Source organism: Nomascus leucogenys, chromosome 10 (genome assembly GCF_006542625.1).
Source record: "Nomascus leucogenys isolate Asia chromosome 10, Asia_NLE_v1, whole genome shotgun sequence".
In the NCBI taxonomy this organism is placed as follows: domain Eukaryota; kingdom Metazoa; phylum Chordata; class Mammalia; order Primates; family Hylobatidae; genus Nomascus; species Nomascus leucogenys.
Window position 1 is genome coordinate 5837386 of NC_044390.1, and position 21856 is coordinate 5859241.

Genomic DNA, 21856 nt, shown 5'->3' on the forward strand with positions numbered 1-21856 from the left:
GATACATCATAATCTAGTTGCTAAAGTCACAAAGAAACTTAGAAAATATTTTTAACTAAATGCAAATAAGAACAGAGAATATTACACTTTGTAGGTAAAGCTAATGCAGTGCTTAGAAGGAGTCTCATAGAATTCAGTTCTTCTATGAGAAAGGGAGAAAGGTCTTAAATGAAAGACCTAAGCTTCTACATTAAAAAAAAATGAGATAAAAGAGGAAATTAAACCCAAAGTGAGAATGATTAAAATCAATATCAGTAAAATAGAATATAAACAACCAATAGAAATAAAAGGGAGGGGATATGAATAAAGATCCAAGAGAATGAATAGAATAATAAAGGAACAATATGATTAACTTTATAGCAATAAATTTGACAACGTAGATGAAATGGAAGAATTACTTGAAAGACCTAAATTAGGAAAAGCGACTCAAGAAGAAATATAAAATCTAAATAATCCTATATTAAAGAAGCTTAAATCATAATGAAATTCTTCCCCACAAGGAAACTTTACACATAGGTGGTTTACTGGTGAAATCCTTTTAGAAAATAAAAGATAAGGGTTGTTCCCAATTTATTATATGAGGTCAGCATTACTGTGATAACAAAGACATTTCAGAAGAGGAAAACTATAGATCAATATCACTCATAAACATAGTATCAAAATCCTCAAAAAATGGTAACAAATCAAGTCCAGCAATACATTAAAAAATTATGCCTTACAACCAAGTGGGATATATGCCAGAAAGGCAAGGTTATTTTAACAGATACAATCAATTAATACATTTTACCACATTAACAGAATAAAGGAAGAAAACCTTATGATCATATCAGTCATTGTAGGAAAACATCTATTCATGATACAAACTTTCAGTAAACTGAGAAGAGAAAGAATTTGCTCAACCTTATAATAAAAGGCCTTTACAAAAATGCCACAGCTAACATTATACTTCATAATGTTGAAAGGCTGAATGCTTTTCACTTAAGATTTGTATTCAACATTGTATTGGCAATTCTGGCCAGTGCAATAAGACAAGGGCCAGAAAATAAAGGCATAAAGATTTTAAAGGGAAAAGTAAAACTCTTTATTCACAGGTGATATGATCATTTACATAGAAAATCCTAAAATATCTATAGGAAAGCAACTAGAACTAAAATGTCTGCAAGATGCAAAGTAAATAAACATAAAATCAAAATGTTTTTTTACACGAGGAACTATCAGTAACTGAAAATTCAGGTTTTTTTTTTTCTTTTCTTTCTTTCTTATTTAATTTTTTTTTTTTTTTTTTTTTTTTGAGACAGAGTCTTGCTCTGTCGCCCAGGCTGGAGTGCAGTGGCGTGATCTCGGCTCACTGCAACCTCCGCCTCCCGGGCTCAAGCGATTCTCCTGCCTCAACCTCCCGAGTAGCTGGAACCACAGGTGCGTGCCACCACACCTGGCTAACTTTTTTGTATTTTTAGTAGAGACAGGGTTTCATTATGTTGGCCAGGCTTGTCTCAAACTCCTGACCTCAAGTGATCCGCCTGCCTTGACCTCCCAAAGTGCTGGCATTATAGGCATGAACCACTGCACTCAGCTGAAAATTCAATTTTAAAATTTGGTATAAATTTGAAGTTTGGTTACAAATTTTCAGTTATAAGATGAATAAATTCTGGAGATCAAATGCACAGCATGGTAACTATAGTTAATAACATCACATTGTATACTTGAAATTTGCTAAGAGAGTTGATTCTAAGTGTCCTACACACACACACACACACACACACACACACACACACACACACACACACCATAGTAACTGTATGACATGATGGAGATGTTAATTGGCTTGATTGTGGTAATTAATTCACAATTATACTTATATCAAAACAATATGCCATACAACTTAAATATTTACAATTTTGTTTGTCAATTATGCCCCAATAATGCTAGAGGGAAAAGAAAATTAACCTAATAATACCATTCAAAAGATTTTCCAAAAACACGAAATGCGTGTTTACCCCTTCATATTTAACAAGATATGTGAAAGACCTGTACACTGAAGACTGTAAAAATATTGTTGATGGAAATTAAAGAAAACCTAATATGTGCAAGGATATACCACCCTTACAAATTTACAAATATACCACCCCTACGAATTTACCCCTACAAATTTAACAAGATATGTGCAAGACCTGTACACTGAAGACTATAAAAATATTGTTGGTGGAAATTAAAGAAAACCTAATACTTACGGGGATATACCACCATGTTCATGAAATGAAAGACAATGTAGTTGAGATATTTGTTCTCCCCAAATTGTACTATGGACTACAATCCCAAGCAGAATCCAAGCAGGCTAATTTTTCAGATATTGACAGCTTACTCTAAAATTTATATGCAAAGGCAGAGAACCTAGAATAACCAAAATAATTTGAAAGAAGAACAAATTCGGAGAATTCTCTGATTCCAGGCTTATAAATGTCTATCAATGTGGTATTCACATAAGAAGAGATTTACAGGTCAATAGAACAAAGTAGAATTCAGAAATAAACCCATACACATATGGTCAATTGATTTTCAAAAAAACTGCAGGGCATTTCAATGGGGAAAGGATAATCTTTTCAAGTAATGGGGCTGACTACTTCTATTTACATATTAAAAAAAATAGGTTTCTTAAATCTCAACCTTTACCTCATGCTGTACATGAAAATTAACTGAATGTAGAACAAAGATCAAAATGTAAAAGCAAAAATCTTAAACTTATGGAAGAAAATATAGGAAAATATCTTAACTTTGTGTTAGGCAAAGATTTATTATATATTCACCAGCAGTACAAAGGAGGTATGTCTAGAATATAGAATATTTAAAAAGAATACTCTTACAACACAGCAATAAGAAGTCAAACAAACTTGGCTCACACCAAGGTTGTAGTCGTAGCACTTTGGGAGGCTGAGGCGGACGGATCACAAGGTCAGGAGATCGAGACCATCCTGGTTAACATGGTGAAACCCTGTCTCTACTAAAAATACAAAAAATTAGCCGGGCGTGGTGGTGGGCACCTGCAGTCCCAGCTACTCGGGAGGCTGAGGCAGGAGAATCTCTTGAAGGCGGGAGGCGGAGCTTACAGTGAGCCGAGATGGTACCACTGCACTCCATCCAGACTGGGCAACAGAGCGAGACTCCATCTAAAAAAAAAGAAGTCAAACAACCTAATGAAAATGTGTAAAGGTACTTCACCAAAGAAGAAGGTAAATGGCCTCTAAGCACAGGAGAAGATATTTAGCACATTAGTAGCAATGACAGAAATGTAAATTAAAAGCACTATTGTGATAATTCTACATACCATTTGATAACTACATACTATTGTGATAACTCTACATACATACCCATTAGAATAACTAAAATTAAGTGTTGCCAAGAATGTGGAGCTACCGAAACTCTCAGACACAATGAATGGGAATGTAAAACGGTACAAACACTTTAGCAGTTTCTTAAAAAGTTTGATGCATTTACCATGTGACCTAGCACTTTAGATATTTACTCAAGAGAAACAAAAACTTATGTGCACTCACAGATATTAATGTGAATGTTAATGGCAACTGTATTCGTAATGGCCCCAAACTGAAAACAACCAAATGCCCATAAATAGATGAATGTATAAACAAAACTTTGGCATATCCATACAATGGAATATTAGTTTGGATTAAAAAGGAATAAACTACTGATATGCAAAAATAGGAATGAATCTCAAAAACATTATGCTGAGTGAATTTTACTAACATGGAACAAATGGTTGTGGTAAAAAGATAGTGTAGGGTGGCCTTGCAAGGTAATTTTCAGAAAATTTTAAACAGATGTTTAATGTTAATAAGCTTTATAGAAAACTTATGCCAAACATAAAGTGCATATGCTACTATATTGTGGCAGAAAAAAGATTTCTAGGGCTACCAGTAGGGAAATATTGATAGGGAAGGGATACAAGGTAACCTTTTGTGGTGATGGAAATGTTCTGTATCTTGATTGTGGTGGTCAATGCACAGGTATGTACATTTAAAATGGGTGTGTGTCATCTTTTCTTTCTTTAAAGACTCTCCCCTTTCTTCTCCTTTGCTTCCTTCTCAGTTTCTTGCTCCCTTTCCCCCGGCTTTTTGAAAATGCCGTACTGTACACTGACTGTGGAGGATTCTACATACATCTACCTTTTGACTCTTAGGTTTTTAATTTTGGTATAAAATTTCATTTGTTTTCTTTCTATTTTGCATTGAAGTAACATAAGAATCCCCTATTTACATAAAAATTCTATTAAAGATTTGTACCAATACAAAAAATAATAAATAAAATGGGTGCATGTTATGTATATAAATCAGATTTTAATGAATTTTATTTTAAAACAAAGAAGTAGACTTTTAGAAAAATGTTATTTGTTCATATAAAATGATCTGTCATGGAGGATAATTTAGTTTTCCCAAAGTTATATACATTTTGCCTTCTGTACTATCTTGTTGAAAAAAAAAAGTTTAAACTTTCTAAGGTGACTTTAACATTTTTTTTGAAATTAGCTTCTGCGTATTGTGCATAAAATTGGCATCAGTTTAGACTTAGCTCTTTCTAATATTGCAATAATAAACAGTATTAATTACTAGGTAAGGGTCAGATAAATGAACAAAAGTTTTAAGAGATAATAAAAACATTCAAATTGATTGTATATAAGTAGAATAGCAAACAAAATATGTTCTTTGAAGTTTCCTGATGTTATACAAAGAATGTCAAATATGTAAACAGCAGGCAGGAACATAATGTGTTGGAACTAAGTGTTTCAGAGGAATTGTAATGTCTCATGTACTATTAAAAAGAGAAAGACTCTCCTTACTTTCTTGTTCAATATTTCTTGCAACTAAAACAATTGCTTTAATAGCAATTCTGTCCTTCAATAAATGTGAAATACATTTGGCACTAGCAAATCCTCAAGTTTAAAATATCACCATACATAGTAACGTCATTCTGGAGTGCGGATACTAGGAGATGTACTCAGTGTACTCATTGGCATCAAGACTTGTTTTTCTTCTTCCTTTCTTTTCCTTGCAGATATAAATGAGGTACCGGATTTACAGCTAACTCCAAATTAATCTGAGAGAAATTTTATTTTTCAGCAGACTTAAATGTTGCAGCTTTTGTGAATTTTATTAACATGGAACGAATGGTTGTGGTGAAAAGATAGTGTAGGGTAGCCTTGCAAGGTAATTTTCAGAAAATTTTGAACAGATGTTTAGTGTTAATAAGCTTATAGAAACATATTTGACAATAGGTTTTCTGATCATTGCTAATATATTCAACTGTGGCATGTGATATCTCTCCTAGGACTACATTTAAGATGACTGAGTCTGTTCCTTTGTGAGTAATATAATCACTGACCTATCATCTATCTGATCATTAATACTGTTACAGCTTTGGAATAACTAAACCAGCTTAACACCTCACATTTTCTTCTTCTTAGTGCCCCACTAAGCCCTTAGATCCCTAATTTTAAAAGATTGTAAAAAGGAAAATATGATATATCATGCTATTACATAGTTGTTGCCTTTTAAATTGACAAAATAATAGTTCTCATGTAAGGTCTCTTGTGTAATGAGATTGACTATGCAAGTTTGCAGATAAGATGTATCCTAGTGTGAAATTGCTTGCATAATAAAGAGGAGAAGAATTTAAAGAGCTAATGAAAACAGTCTGTAGGAAAAAATAGACACCAAGAATTCTATTCTTCTTGGGGGAAGGGGAGATGAAAAGCATCCTTCTACCCAATTATCACTATAAGGAGAAAAATATTGATAGGGGAGGAGGAGGAGTTAAGCTGTGCAGTTTAAAGTCCATTCACCTCCATTGTAGAGTTTGTGGTAAAATCTAAATTGTGCACCAATGGTTGTCATAAATGTGTTCTTTCATGAAATCAAATAGATGCTGTGTTCTACATTATTTTGAATATGAGATGAAGACAGTGGGAGCAAATGGAGTTAAGAGAATAAAGGACATTAAAATCTGGGTTATAGTTACATTGGTTCCTCTTAGAACTAGTGAAAATGTTCACACTAATAAAACATTTATGAGGGCAAGCTGGCATTCATTCATTCATTTACTCTTCATTCATTTTCAACACATATGTGATGAACTGTTATTCAATGTACTAGCCAAGTATCAGGCTTTGGTAGCTAACCCAACAGGCATCTCTGCAATCATGCAGCTTTTATGGACTAAGGATAGGAGATACTGAACCAAAGTCACACAGTAACTATAAAATTATCATTGTGATAATTGCTATTAAAAAAGCAGGATACTGTGAAGGCATATAAGGAAGGAAATTAATCTTGATGGGAGCATCAATAAGGCCTTCCAAAGGAAGTGAATTATATTTATACCTAAAGCACCAATAAGATTAATCCTGATGAAGACAAGCAAAGGAATTTATTTGTTAGGATTTGACACAATAGCAAATAACAAAAACATCTAAAATAATAATAATAGCTTAAAGAGAAAGAGTTTATTTTACTCCTGCTTCCAAAGCTTAGAGCTAGGCAGTCCAAGGCTGGTAGGGATCACCTCTATGAGGAACCCAGGATTCTTCTATTTTGTTGTTCCATTGTGCAGGTCCTCTAGTTCCAAGGATACTTCATGGCCCAGGACAAATGCTCCAGCTCCAGCTATTTCATTAGCATTCAATCAGCAGGAAGAGGAAGGGGAGGAACAAGGGCATGCCTGTTCACTTTAAGGGCACTTCTTATATCCCATGGTTATGACTTAGCCATGTGGTCACACCTAGCTGCAACAGACACTGGACAATGTGGTATTTATTCAAAGAAGACATGTGCCCAGCTAAAAGTTGGAGTTTTAGTACTATACAAGAATAAAGGAAGGTGTTACTAAAGACAAAAGTAGGAGGGGGGAATGTATATTGGGAGATGACTAATAGTCTTTGCCAGAGAAAACCACATGGGCTAAGGTAAGGTACAAGGCAAGAGGAAGTTTGGTATACTCGAGGGAAAGAGGGAAGCTCAGTGTGTTTAAACATTATGGGCAAAGGGGAGGAAGAGTGTTAGTGTTCCCGGACCAAACCGAGGGTCAGGCTGCTTATTCTCATGATCCAATAACAAGATGCAGACAATCTGGGAAAGAAGAGAGTTTACTTCTGTAACCGGGTACAGGGAGAAGGCTGGGGAAAATCTTGCCAGACCAACTCAAAATTACAAAGTTTTCCAGAGCTTATATACCTTCTAAGCTGTATGTCTACATGTAAATGTGCATTCATCTAAAGACATAAGTGATTAACTTCTCATCTATTACTAAGGTCTGAGTCCTGAAGACCTTCCTCTGGAGCTTCAGTAAATTTACTTAATCTAGATGGGTCCTGGTGTCAGGGGTGATTACCCTTATTTTGTCTCCTGCTAAATCATGAAGATTTGGGAGTTCCTTTAGACACCCATAAAACTTGTTAGTGGAGGTCTAGGAGGTCCTTCAGACCCCTAGTAAAACCTGTTTAACACTAAATGGGTTCTGTTAAGAATTCCTTTGTTATTTCATCATGCTTCAAGGCCCTGGAGAGGCCTAGGCAAAACTCTTGGTGGGCTTTCGTTATGTTCCAGCCTTTGTGTAAGGGCATTGGCTCTCTCACCTTTAAATATTTAACTTAACCACTCAGTCAGTGCTGAAACAGTTGTCATGGAGGCCTTCCTGTTCAGCTGTTAGTGAGACCTGGCCTGCCAGATTAGTGGTGGGATACAGGGAGGTAGGGGCAGATTATGCATAGCCTTTTGGATCATATTAAGAATTTTGAACTTTATCAGAAGAACAATGAAAAGCTATTGAAGGTTTTAAGGAAGAGGAAAACATGATCACATTCTCATATGAAAAAACATTTCTCTGATCACTGCGGAGAACAGGTTAATGACAACATTGGCAATACTTAGAAAGTTTAGGCCAGGCGCGGTGGCCCATGCCTGTAATCTCAGCACATTGGGAGGCCAAGGCAGGTGGATCACCTGAAGTCAGGAGTTCAAGACCAGCTTGGCCAACATGGCGAAACCCCATCTGTACTAAAAAAATACAAAAAATTAGTCAGGTGTGGTGGTGGGCACCTCTAATCCCAGCTACTTGGAAGGCTGAGGCAGGAAAATCACTTGAATGTGGGAGGTGGAGGCTGCAGTGAGCCGAGATTGTGCCACTGCACTGCAGCCTGGATGACAGAGTGAGACTCCACCTCAAAAAAAAAAAAAAAAAAAAAGGTAAAGGTAGGCATACTTTTTCTGTACAATTTCTCATTTATGAATTTATCCTGAGAAAGTCATCGGGCAAGTAGAATAAGTATTACAAAGTCTGGAAGTACACCCACTGAATGTTTGCAGTGGGACCGAGGCTAGGAAAGCTTCACTCTCTCATGTGTAATTTTTTAGTTTGAATGACTTGTTTTACATTAAGCATGTATTACTTTAAGTTTCATTGAAAAATCTGTAAAGCAATTTTACTTTAGAACTAAACAAAGGCAAAAAGGCCTGTGGCAATGCTGTAAAATAGTCTAGATTGCTAATTCATTCCAGATTGTTGCCTTTTGCTTTGATCGCCATTTCTGATATTGCCTCTTTCCTGGATTCTGCCTTTTGGCCTGGTCCCTTTGCATTGACAATCTTGAACATTTGTTGTTCCCTTGAAGAGTTCTAGTAATTAAGGAGGTGGCTTCCATGGTGTGGTAGAAAGACAATAGGACCTAGAATTAGAGGACTTGGATTATAATCTGGACTCATTTGTAGGATGATCTTGCAAATCGAGTAACATTTTGAGCATCAGTTTTTTTCACTTGTAAAATAGGGATAATTCTTACTCTGTTTTATTGGGCTATTCTATATCTGAAAGCATTTTATAAATTGTGAAGCACCATTATATATACTTGTCATATAATTTACACACACACACACACACACACACACAAAAAAAACACACACAGACACACACTACCTCACAGGAAAATCTGATTTCTTCAATGTTAGACTGATATAATTATTCTCAAAAGTGTTTTTCTTTGATTGAGCTCAAGTTTGTCTCCCTACAGTATATTATTGTGACTGTTTTTCAATTTGCGACAACATAGAATTGGTCCAGTCTTTCTTTATTACCATGTAATAACCAAGAAAGCGAATGGGTTCAAACTATATAGATTTAGGTCTATTTTTTTATAGTAGAATTTTCACATCTTTCTGGAACTTCAGGAACACAGTTTGTTCTCCAGTAAAAAGTTGGAACAGCATTTGGAATAAAGGAAACCATCTGAGGTTAAGTGTGTTCCGGTGGCTTCTTCCCATATATAATTGAAGATTATATGTAGCTTGATTAAATATTTTCCTTCAAATCTTTAACTGTAAAGAAATGAAGTTAAAAATTATGGTTTTACACAGCCAATTTATATGCTGTCTTTAGGGGGCAGTGCTAAACCACTGATAAGTTTCTTCATTTCTGCAAAGCTACTGGTAATAGTTAATATAAAATAAAGCTAAAATGGCAATCTTGATATTTGTGATACAATTATACACACCCCTTAATATTAGTAAAATTTTCTAGGTAGTCAAATGAAAATAATAATTTGAAGCTCATTTATTCAGTGATTCATTCAATAAATATTTATTGTTTCATTATGCACAACACATTGTAGGAGATACAATGTGAGTAAGGCAATGTTTTCTTTCAAATAACTTACTTAACGAGGGTAAATAAGCAACACTTGTGTCTGTGTACTATATTTGCACAAGCACACTGTGTGTGTGTACACAACTCTTCTAGGGTAAAAAATAAAATAGCAGTACTTATTGATTTTTTGTGTGCCAGTCTCTGTCAAGCAGTTAATTTTATCTTCATACAGCCCTGCAAATAGAAATTATTACACTATTTTTTCAGATAGGGAAACTAAGGATTAATAAGATTATGTGATTTGCTCAAAGTCACAAAGCTTGGAAGTGGTAGAGCTAGGATTAAACGTATATCTGTTTGAGTTAAAAGCCAATGCTCTTTGCCACTATAGCATCTATCAACTCAACGTGAATGTGAAATACCAAATGCAAACATTTGCACAAAGAGCTAGAGACAAGCAGAAGAGCATGATATCATGCGTGTTTGTGGGAAATCTGGAAAATTTTATGTAAGGGATGAAATCTGAACTCTATTTTGAATCAGTGGGATTATAAGAAAATAATAAACATGATAGTTAATACTTATTGAAGCTGTGTGTGTCAGGCACTTTCTATTTATTATCTCATTTAGTCATCAGGAAAAAGCCCTGAGAGAGGTTCCACTGTATTGTTTTCCATTGCATAGATAAGGCAAGAGAGGCTGACAATGGTCTTATCTGCTGAAAATCATACAGCTAGTGACGCGGGTATTTGGAACTTGAATCCAGGACTGTCTAATTTTAGAGCCCAAGCCCTTAACCACTACATTATGCTGTGCAGACAAGGTGAAAGAAAGAATAAAAGCATAGAGCATGATTAGGCAAGGGTAAACAATTCCACCTGGTTATAATCTGAGGTGAGTATAGTGGAAATGTAAAAGGGCTAAAAAATCATTTGACTATACAACTCTGAAGCCAGATTAAGGAATCTGGATATCATTTGCTGTGAAATGGGAAATAATTGGAGCTTTATGAGCAGGGAAGAGAAATAAACATTTTTTTTTTTTTTTGAGGAAGGAGAAAGAGATAGAGGAAGTTCCCTGTGTGATTGGATTAAATCATTGTAACACCATTAACAAAATAGAAAAGAATGGATTAATCTAAAATGTTGATAATTCTTGGCCAACTATGAGGTGGTTTATAATATGTGCCACATCAATGTTGGTGGTCAAACTGTTAGCTGATCATGAGCTGGTAAAGGAGATACCTTTTTAATCATTTTATTTATTCCTGTGAACAACTTTATCAAATATATATATATGTATATACATACTCTTTCAGATTAAGATTTTAAACTTCCCAAGATTTTTTATTTTACTCAAAGGATCTGTAGGGTCAAAAATCCCTGTGATAATCACCTTCTATTATTGATTTGAGAAGTGTGTATTTATGAAAGCATGGGCTGCTATGTATCAAATTGCAGAAATTTTCACTCGTCACAGAAGGCAAAATGCTCTCAGGAGTATACTCGTGTAACAGAAACATATTCACCAAATATACCTCTTTTATTTAAACTGCAATTATTTACATCAGTGTGGTTTTTCAGTATATTGTCTTCCATAGGGTATTGTGCCAAAGGAGTGGTCACAGAATGTAGTGGTGAGGGGAGAGTAGGCTTTGAAGCCCCCTAGTCTGGGTTAGAATTCTTTTTCTGCCACTTGCCAGCTTCGTGACCTTGGGTTTTACTTGACCTCTCTGTCCCTTAGTTTCCTCATTTATAAAGTGAGAGGAAAAATATGTGCCTCAAATGGCTGTTGTGTGAATTAAAATAGTTAACAGACAATAGGCCAGGGATACTCCAAGTCACATAGTAAGTTCTCAGTCTAACAGTTACTATTATTGTATTTTATAGACAGTGACTGATTGGGGGACAACTTAATTTCATTGCTTCTTAGTTACTGACAAGTGATCAAGGGGAAGTTAAAATGTGAATGCAGAAAACAAATTCTTTTAAATAGGAGGAAAAATAAAATCTCATGTTCTATTTTTAAAAGGAACAATTTTGGGGGGAGGATGCTATTTACAATCCAATATGTAGAATATATTTACTTGCTTTAGTAATCACGATCTATCAGTGTTGTGCTGAACACTACATTCAGAGGACCTTTAGACAATTTATTGTATTTTTATTTATGCATATACATCTTTTTTTAAAAAATAATATTCAGTCTGCTAAGTATTTAGCAGGCTCTTAGAGTATGAAGTTTTTCCTCAGTTTCTGCAAATTTTCATGCTTTATTTCTTTGACCCTCCCATCTCTACTCTTAATTTTTGGAGCTCCTGTTGTTCAGATGTTAGAGGTCTGGGTTTGACCCCTAGTTTTCTCCACTTTTAATTCTGTTCATCTTTTGGGAAATTTTCTCAGATTTTTATAACTCTTGTATTGGATTTTATGTATTTTGTAACTTTCTGTTCTTGTTTCATGGCTATAAATATCTTCTCTCTGAGGATACTATTTATAACTTTTTTCTCTATATTTATTTTGGTGTCTGTTAGAGGTTTTTCTCAAATATATAATTCTTGTGAGTGGAACTTGTTGAGAGGTTGGCTCCACAGTAGAGATTAATACATAGATCCTACCATTTTCCTGCTTATTTATAGATCTTTTTTCTTAGGAGGTCTGTTTCTACAGAGAGGAGTATTGTAGTTGTTTATCTGGGAATATAAACTGTGCTGCCATATTGTCGAATGCAAATATGGTAAGGCACTGGGTAGGTTATTAATCTTCATTACTATATAGATATGAATTCTCTTGTTTTTGGAGGCTCAGTGTATCTATATTCTTAGAATTCATAATCCTTTTGCTTCAACTTCTTCAAAAAAATAAACCTCTAACTTCTTGCCAGTGGTAAAGGTTTAGTTTCCTGGCTGGGTGAAAAGAAGATGGGTCTAGGGGTATAATTCTTCCTGATACTGAGTTTCAGTCTGTTTCTGCCTCACCTACACTTACACCTTCACAGGTAGCCAGTCCCTCCAATTCTTTCCACATGAAGGTTCTTTGCTTTCAGTGTTCTCATGTTTGCTAAGTCAGGTAATACTTACCCATCTGTTATCCAAAAGTTACCCAACATTATCCAGAAGTTTTCTTAATATTGTCTGTTCATCTCTCCTGTCATCCTTATTTTTATGTTGTAAACATTTTTATAAATGTTCTACCATCATTTTAGTGAGATTTGGGAGATAATGAAGGAAAATATATGTGCTCAATATGGAAGTCTCATTATGAATTTTAAAACTGTTACTCGAGTTATATGTATGATATAAAAGTTTATGAAGTTTTATTTCAGTGGCATTCTGAACAGACTGGTTTATCAGGAGTTCCCATTTCAATAAAATATTTTCCCGTTAGTGCCCTGACTGCATTTTTCCTTAATTTTATGCCTAAACCTAAATTCTTGATAAATCATAAGATTTTTCTCATTTGTTGCTATTCAAATATTTTATTAGGCCATTATCATGTTCTATTCTTCATTATGAACTTCATATTTTATCAGCCTTTCACACCCAGTATTTTTCACTTTTTTTTTTTTTTTTTTTTTGAGACGGAGTCTCGCTCTTTCACCCAGGCTGAAGTGCAGTGGCGCGATCTCGGCTGACTGCAGGCTCCGCCCCGCGGGGTTCACGCCATTCTCCCGCCTCAGCCTCCCGCGTAGCTGGGACTACAGGCTCTGTTGCTCAGGCTGGAGTGCAGTGGCGCAATCTCGGCTCACTGCAAGCTCCGCCTCCTGGGTTCACGCCATTCTCCTACCTCAGCCTCTTGGAGTAGCTGGGACTACAGGCTCCCGCCACGACGCCCGGCTAATTTTTTTTGTGTGTATTTTTAGTAGAGACGGGGTTTCACCGTGGTCTCGATCTCCTGACCTCGTGATCCGCCCGCCTCGGCCTCCCAAAGTGCTGGGATTACAAGCGTGAGCCACCGCGCCTGGCTTTTTTCACTTTTAACTTAAGTTGGACCATACATATTTTTATCTCAGTCACAGGGCACAGCCGTGTAACCATGGCTAAAAGTGAGCTGACTTGTTTGCCAAGATATACCACTGTCATTTATAGAATTTAATTGATGTTATGATATCTAAGTATCATTGATATATTGGTATGATATAAATTTGATTTCAGAGAACCTCATCTACGATCAATTTGTCACCAGGAGAAGTGGAAGAAGAGGATGATGATGAAAATACATGTGGGCCATCAGGACTTTGGGAAGCATTAACTCCGTGTAATGGATGTAGGAACCTTGGCTTCCCCATGCTTGCACAGGTAAAAGTTTGCTTTTATTAAGGTACAATAAAACAAAAATGGTTGCCTATGTTTTTAAGATAAAAAATCTCCCTCCCCTTCAAAAATCAAATTAGGATCTTGTTCACTTTGTGATTTTGGATCTTGTGGTTTTTCTCGAAGTGTCAAGTAAACTGTGCATATAACTTGGTGTGCATATGTGTGCATATGCGGAGACATAATTTATGTAAAAAATTAGTATTATTTAGTTTGGTTATAATGCAGAAAAACTGTCTTGTTTATGAGGTTTTAATATTTTGAATCCAGAAATATATCATTTTAAAGAATGCTATTTTTAAAAAGTAACTTAAAGTTATCTACAGATACAGTTATAAGGAAACATATTATGGCTCTTTAAAAGCATAGCCAGTGATTATATTTTTCTCATCACAGTGGAACATTGTAGAATAATGTGAATGTGTACTTCTGAAGGTTTTGGAATATCCAAAAATGAAGCCAGAATATTAAAATATTGACTATTAGTTTCAAGTCATCTCACTATCATTAAGTCTACTTTAATTCTATAGTATCACCTTCAGGTTCCTGTTGTGTGTTGTGAACCATACACACTTAGAGGAGTTTCAGAAATGGCTAAAATATTCCAGAGATAGGAAATTTGAAGCCATGGTGAAAATATCTCTGCACAATAAGCAAAGAACTTAATATGAAAGGGTATAATGTTAAGAGGTTAATTACATAGAATGTGGGTGGAAAAAACAGTCCAGGACAGAAAATAAATCACAGCACTTACCCAGAAAAGTGTCATATCTCAAAGACATTTTCTCTTCTGTCACAAGAAATACGAAACAATTGTGTCTAAGAAATCATCATGTCTCCCACATGTCTATATCGTAATTTGACCATAGCCACTCAAATTTCAATATTAATTTATTGTAGAAAGCTAAGTAGGATATTCAAATCAGTATATAGTACTTAAAAAGTCTTTTCGTAGGACTTTAAGACAGTTTACTGTAACCTTTACAGAATTGTTGTCAATACATACTGAACTGTGAGTTCCATAAAGGTAGAGATTCAACCTTTTGATGCTCAGCATCTGCAATCTAACGCGTAGTTCCTGGCAAATCAGAAGAATGGGTTGGATGTGGTGTCTCACACCTGTAATCTCAGCACTGTGGGAGGCCGAGGTGGGTGGATTGCTTGAGCCCAGCAGTTCAAGACCAGCCTGGGCAACATAGTGAGACCTTGTCTCTACAAAAAATACAAAAATAAGCCAGGCGTGATGATACATACCTGTAGCCCTAGCTACTCAGGAGGCTGAGATGGGAGGTTGAGGCTGCAGTGAGCTGTGATCATACCACTGCATTCCAGCCTGGGTGATAGGTTGAGACCCTGTCTCAAAAAAAAAAAAAAAAAAAAAAAAAAAAAGAAAGGAAAAGAAAAGAAAAAAATGTCTTCTTTATCAAGCAAAATCTGATGGATGTAAAACAAAAAAAAATAATTGGAATGAAGTAATAGTTGAATGAATCTCAGTGAACAAATGTGTATATTCTAGGGTGTCATGTCTTCACTTAAAGTTTTTACATATAGTTTTTTACCTCATTATCTACATGGGTAAAGGGAAAGAAAATTAACAAGCATAAGTTGTATTTTATTAGCTTACCCTTATCTGCTTAGCAGTTTATCAATAATTAAATGTTTTAACCTATTTTCCCCTCATAAAACTGTGTTTGTAAAAATACATTTCCTAATCTTTACCTTATATCTTAAAAAGAATTATTGAAATAAAATAAAGTATCAGGGTATTTACTATAATAGCCAGATGACTGCAAATCAAAAAGCTGTCAGTAATATGATTGTATCGGATTTTCTACCACCTTACTAACATTTGCTTTTTTCTAAATTTGGTTTTATTATTTTATTAGGCTTGGTAGTACCTTGCTTTTGTTTTATAATTTTTAATATTAGATTTGCTTTCCCTTTGGCCATTTCCTTGGTGAAGACTGGTATTGTTCAATAAGTTTATTAGTTCCTCAGATGTTCTAGTTACATTTGCCACAAAATCTTTCCTAGTCTGCAGCTTTTCTTTTTGTCTTAATTTGTATGTGTACAAGTGCATCATGTAATTTTGAAAAACCATCCAATTGATTAAGCTTCTCAGTCCTATTTTTCATTTAATTCATCTTATCTAGAACTCCTTTTAACATAAATTTCAGTTATGGCTGTATATTATTTTTTGCTTGTTGATATCTAGTTTTCCTATGACTTTCCATTGAACAATAACTCATATTCCTCTTGTTTTTATCCTTTTGTTTTGGTTTTTACTTCTGAAGGCTTGTTTATTTCTGCCTTCCTATTTTTTAAACCACATGACTCAGTGTTGGTATTATTAATTATTAAATTAAAACTAGTAGCTGACTTGATTGCTTGCTTTATAAAATCTGTATTTTGTAATTACTATGTTGAGTTTAAAAAGTATCTCTATTGGGATTTTAAATGTTACTGCATCAAATCTATAAATGTACTTGAGATGCAGATTTTGGGTTTTTTTTTTTTAACTGGATTTAATCTAACCAGCAAGAAGACTGTTTTACTGATGTTTCTCTCACTATAAATTTTTCTTTTTTTCTTTTTCATATGGAGTCTCGCTCTGTTTCCCAGGCTGGAATGCAGTGGTACCATCTGGGATCACTGCAACCTCTGCCTCCCTGGTTCAAGCGATTCTCCTGCCTCAGCTTCCTGAGTAGCTGGGATTAGAGGGGTGCGCCACTATGCTTGGCTAATTTTTGTGTTTTTAGTAGAGACGGCATTTCACAATATTGGCCAATCTCATCTCAAACTCCTGGCCTCAAGTGATCTGCCCGCCTCGGCTTCCCAAAGTGCTAGGATTACAGGTGTGAGCCACTGCGCCCAGCCTCTCACTATAAATTCTTAAGAATGTGTGTGTGTGTGTCTGTGAATATTATTGTTTAAGGGCTATCCTTTAGCATTTATATTTGTGTGTGTATATGTGTGTGTATATATATACACATGTAAACATGTTTTATGTATATATAACATGTTTATATATATACGTTTTCATTGCAAAATATATTAAAGAATTTTTGTAGTTTTGCAATTAAAAATATACTATATATAGCATATTTTTGTGCATATATAGTATATTTGTACATATATATATAGTATATACACATACGTACACAATTTGCAACATTTTTGAATTCATCTGGTTTTTTAGTTTATTACCTAGGATTCAACCATTGTCAACCATTCACAAATGGTAATTTTTAAATGTTTTTCTGTTATTATAAGTATCTATTATCTAAATTATCTCTTAAACTTTGATTACAAGGGATGAGGTAACAGGATATGTATTGTTTTAGAATTTTAATAAAACTGTGACCTAGCAACAGGATCTGATAGTAATAAGCATCAGGATTTGTAATCAGAAGCAGATTGAAATATTTACCAAAGGAATATACAATTTAAAAAGAGATTGAGTCAGATTGAAGATTTAGAGAAAAAATACAAAATGTGCAGTGCTTTTAACAATGATCTCTTCTGTGATTATCAAGGGACTACAATGTGGTAAACATGCTGACAGTCCTTGAATACAAAGATAAAGTTGGTCTCTGTTAAGAGTTTGCAATATGGTCATTTTAAAGCCTCTTAGGGAGTCTGCAGTATCATATGATACTGGGCTACATATCACATGAAAAACAAAAATTGTTTTATTTTTAAATTTTTTCATTTGAAATTATTTGCTGAAAAGTGATTTATGATTAGATGTGATTTCTCAGTAATGTAACCTTGAAATTCGCAAAGCTAGAACATCTGACCTGTGAAATGTTTTTCATATTTTGAAGCCATTTTTTCAGGTCTGAAGCACTTTTGGAGGCCATTAAAAATCATTAAGTCATAAGTGCTGTGAGGGTCTACTGGTAAACTGCTTCCTTACAGTATATACAGGAGCCTTTGGGGTCTGTACAATCAGTACAGTACTATGTAAAATTTTGTATCCCCAGATTTGTTGGATTGGAATAAATTATATTCACATTTATAGCCCTTAATTGGATCCAGCAAACACGTATCAAATATCTTTTATATTCAAAGCATAGTGCTCATCAGAAACATGAGTGTTATGGAAACAATACAGACTTAATTGGGGGCCAGGTTACCTATGCATTCTGGTTCTGGGTTATCAAACCATATGATGTATTACTTTAGACTCAAACAGACTTTTTACTTGCAAAATTCGAATATTGGCTAATCCCGTGGATGTGGATCTTACAATTCTAAAATGATCTAATTTCCAGTTTTTGTCCAGATTATGAATTGATCCTATATTACGTTTTCTTTATTTTTCTGTCTCCAAGAATACTAAAATTGGAGAGAACCAGGTAAAAGATGAGTGCTTTGAAATTATCTTTCCATTGTAACTAGATTGAAGTTTCTACAAATTCATGAAAATTTAGAATTCTAAATAACATCGGGGGTTAAAATTCTTGGGAAAATACTAAGAAGATTTACTGTAAATAGAGCTTTTATGGGACAATTGCAAAGCAGTTAATTAAGATTTAAGAAAGGAAATCAAGAATGAAGAGACTGGGAAAATTAAGCCCTTTCTGGAAAGTATGATTAAATTCAGAATTTGTTTCTCAACACTACCATTTACACAGTGCCTACTATGTTCCAGATATTATACATGTATAATCTCAAGGTGACTATTTAAAGAAAAATCTACTAAAAGTCACAGTTAATGTGTGGCAATGCTATGATTCAAACCTGGAGAGAGAGAGAGAGAGAGAGAGTGAGTGTGTCTGTGTGTGTGTGTGTGTATGTGTGTGTGTGTGTGTTTGTTCCTGGGTTCTCATTTTATATTTTGGAAAATAGTTTTAGAATAATTCTCCTAATGTAGGATCATATCTGAGAGTAATCTTCAACATTTTATTCTGTCATCTATTAATTTATTTAAAAAATATAAAGTTAAGGGAAAGTTAAAGATGGTTTTCAGAGCCTGATCATAAATTGCCATTAGTTTTATTGCTACCCTTCCTGTCAATAGAGCATATGTTATTAGAACAGATAATTTGAGTTGATGGATTTTATTGTGGTGAATCATGTTGTTCCCCTCCACAGTCTTAGGTGAGATGTCCACCTCTGCACCATGTGTAGTACCAGGCTTTGAGGTTATTACTGCAGAGTCAGTCCAGCTAGGTAGAGACCCTCTGGCTTCCATCCCATTCACGCATGTGGCCTCATCCTGCAGAGTTGAGATATTGACTCCCAACGCTGAGTAGCAGAGAGTCGGCCTTTGAGCAGCAGAGAGATACTGTCAATGCAACAGCCTTCTCAGTATCTCTCTGCTCCTGTAGTCACCACATTCATGCTGCTCTCTAGGGACAGGCCAGTAGCACTTACTGATATGCTTGAATTACCCTTTTAGGACAAGAATGTGCATGCAGCCCTTGCTATAACAAGATTAAGACATGGAAGCACCCACTAGAGCCATGCTGGCTATTCTTCCTCCTGGACCTCTGAAGGCTGCTTTTGCCAGTGCTGTGTTTCTCTCCTGAGTCTGCAGACTTGGTTGCAGCCACATCCATGGCACCTGTGGTTGTGCTTACTGTCATCACTACTGCTGTTGCTACCCTCCCCCTTCATCAGGCACTATAGGTTTTATGACTGCAGGGGTGTGTGAACCCCTGAATGTAGTATATGTGGGAGGTATGTTGGATTCATATCTCTATTATGTAATCATAATAGGCGGACCCAAACATTTCAGCATTCATGTGAAGCCTACTGATTCTGAATTGCTCCTTCTCTTCACAAAACTTCGTGTCATATCCCTAGGGAGAGAACAAATAAGCAAAGAAAGTGAGACCAGCAAGATCTCCTTTCTCTTCCTATAGGTAAACAACAAAAAGAAATTATTGCACAAGTACACAAGCATGTTGTGTTGCCACCAACGTATATAAGTGGCAATCGCAGGGAGACATGTCCTACAACATATCAGCCTACCTAGGTCATAGTATGTGTTTCAGAATAGACTGGTCAGGATGCTTTAGACAGCATTACAACATTGGATATAAAATGAACAGCTGTGGATATAAAATGAAGAGTTGCTGACAGCTAAGAAATCTCTGAAATTCAGGTTTGGAGAACACAGGAGAAGCACCAGGAACCTCCTCAATGTACCATGGTCTCCAAATGGAAGCTCATTTGGCCTTCAGACCTTCCAAATGCAATGCATTTCCCAGGTGAGCTGCAGCACCAAAGGCTCTACAGGACCTTTACCTGCTCTCCCCCAAAGCATCCTGGCCCCATCTAGTCTCTGCATAGACTCACCACTGGGCTCCTCTGCACTTCCTCAAACACAGATGAGTCCAATGTGTTCCCAGCTAGGATAGCCTTGGTACCACTGTAAGCCTCCACTGGTGGTCTCAGGATGTAAACAAGGTTTTCCCAGTGAACAAAAAGGTCTTCACTTGCATCTGAGGGGGGACACAGCTGAAGATAAAAAGAGCGGCCAGTGGCAAGCTTCAGGTGGAGCTGTTTTTTTATGCTGTTGTGGATGGTTATTTTCACAAACATCAAGGGAAGCAGCCTGGTTAGTTCTAAGATCTCTGCAGGCGGACTATCTCTTTTCTGGGTGGCAGGACCACACCTGGCATTGTCACAGACAGCAGCTGGTCGGGCCAGCAGCATGACATCAGGTAGTGTGAGGCAGGGGCTGGTGCGAACGATGCCCACTGTTACCATTCAGGCACGGTTGTGCACGTCAATCACTTCTCCTCTTTTGCTGATCTGGATAAGGTCGCTCTCAAACATGGGTGCGTACCTGAATATAGTATACTCGCCTTTGTACAGTTGCCGCTGCAGCTTCCCCATGGAGGTGTTAAACATGCCCATTGCGGGGCTGCTTTGGGCCGTGTAATAATACGGTAGCATACACCGGTCCTCCATGTCTTTCTTTTATCAAGACAGTTCCCAGCAGCTGCTCCACACCTTCCTTAACATGCCTTAGCGGGCATACTGTTTCCTTGGCCACTCTGGCAGGTGGGCCAGCGGTCGTGTTCTGCAGGCTTTCTTTTTTGTCCCCAAGTGACTGAGAACAGGGTGGGGTATTGATTACCAACTGCTCAATGCCAGAGACAGTCAGTCCCCCGGATCCAGACTGTGCCCTGCTTAGTGCATGGAGCTGTCAGGAGCACAGGTGTTGGGGCCTCGTGGATGTCCAGGCACACAGGTGTCGGTGCTCATTCGGGAGGGACCTCCATTTGAGCCTGATACTCCACTTCACAACAGCCTTTGTTCTTTGATTCCACAACCTCAACTGGCAATCCCACTGCACTTCTTCCCAACCTGAACCATCCACTGCTGCTAAACCACCCCACAGGACAACTTTTATCCTCCCCTACCCATTGTGACCTGCCCCATCACACACCCCTTTGTGTCTGTCACCCAGTAGTCCCTACCTCAGGGCGGGGATACCACCCTCTCCACCCCACCCTCAGCCCCACCACCCTCCACAGCTCAGCAGACCACTACCCCCCCACCAACTCACCCATCTAGGGACCTTAATGCATTCTGGCAAATTGCTTTCAAAAGGGTTACAGGTAAATTTTCTGTGAGAGGCAAGAGTTTAATATACATTCTCTGTATACTCATTTATCCAGCTCCTCTAGTTGTAGATACTTATTTTAAAGAGAGAATTGGATAAATTGGTAAACAGGTTGGTACAGGATGTTTATCAATGTTTGCTGTAGAGTAAAAAATTGTAAACAGCATTAATGTCTTATAATAGGGGAGTGCTTAAATAAATTATGGAGCTTCTGTGACGGGACAGTCTACAGCCCTAAAAATGATTACGTAGTTTTCCTATTTATTGACATTAAAAGATATACCTGACCTTTTTTCTTTCTTAAAGAATAAGAGAAA

The 21856-nt window shown here is 36.3% G+C and overlaps 2 protein-coding genes across 16 annotated transcripts in view; one reads left to right on the forward strand and one right to left on the reverse strand.

Moving 5' to 3' along the window:
- The window catches only part of ANKS1B (ankyrin repeat and sterile alpha motif domain containing 1B), a 1250661-nt gene that overhangs the window by 320398 nt on the left and 908407 nt on the right, over positions 1-21856 (forward strand). For all 15 annotated transcript variants that reach the window (XM_030819772.1, XM_030819768.1, XM_030819762.1 and 12 more), the window contains one exon: positions 13796-13939. In XM_030819772.1, coding sequence (XP_030675632.1) covers positions 13796-13939 — 144 coding nt within the window. The remainder of the gene's footprint in view (positions 1-13795; positions 13940-21856) is intronic.
- FAM71C (family with sequence similarity 71 member C) lies at positions 19654-21463 on the reverse strand. Its single transcript, XM_004089143.3, is given in 2 exon segments — positions 19654-19764; positions 20264-21463. Coding segments are annotated over 2 exon segments (729 nt in total). The 5' UTR covers positions 20882-21463.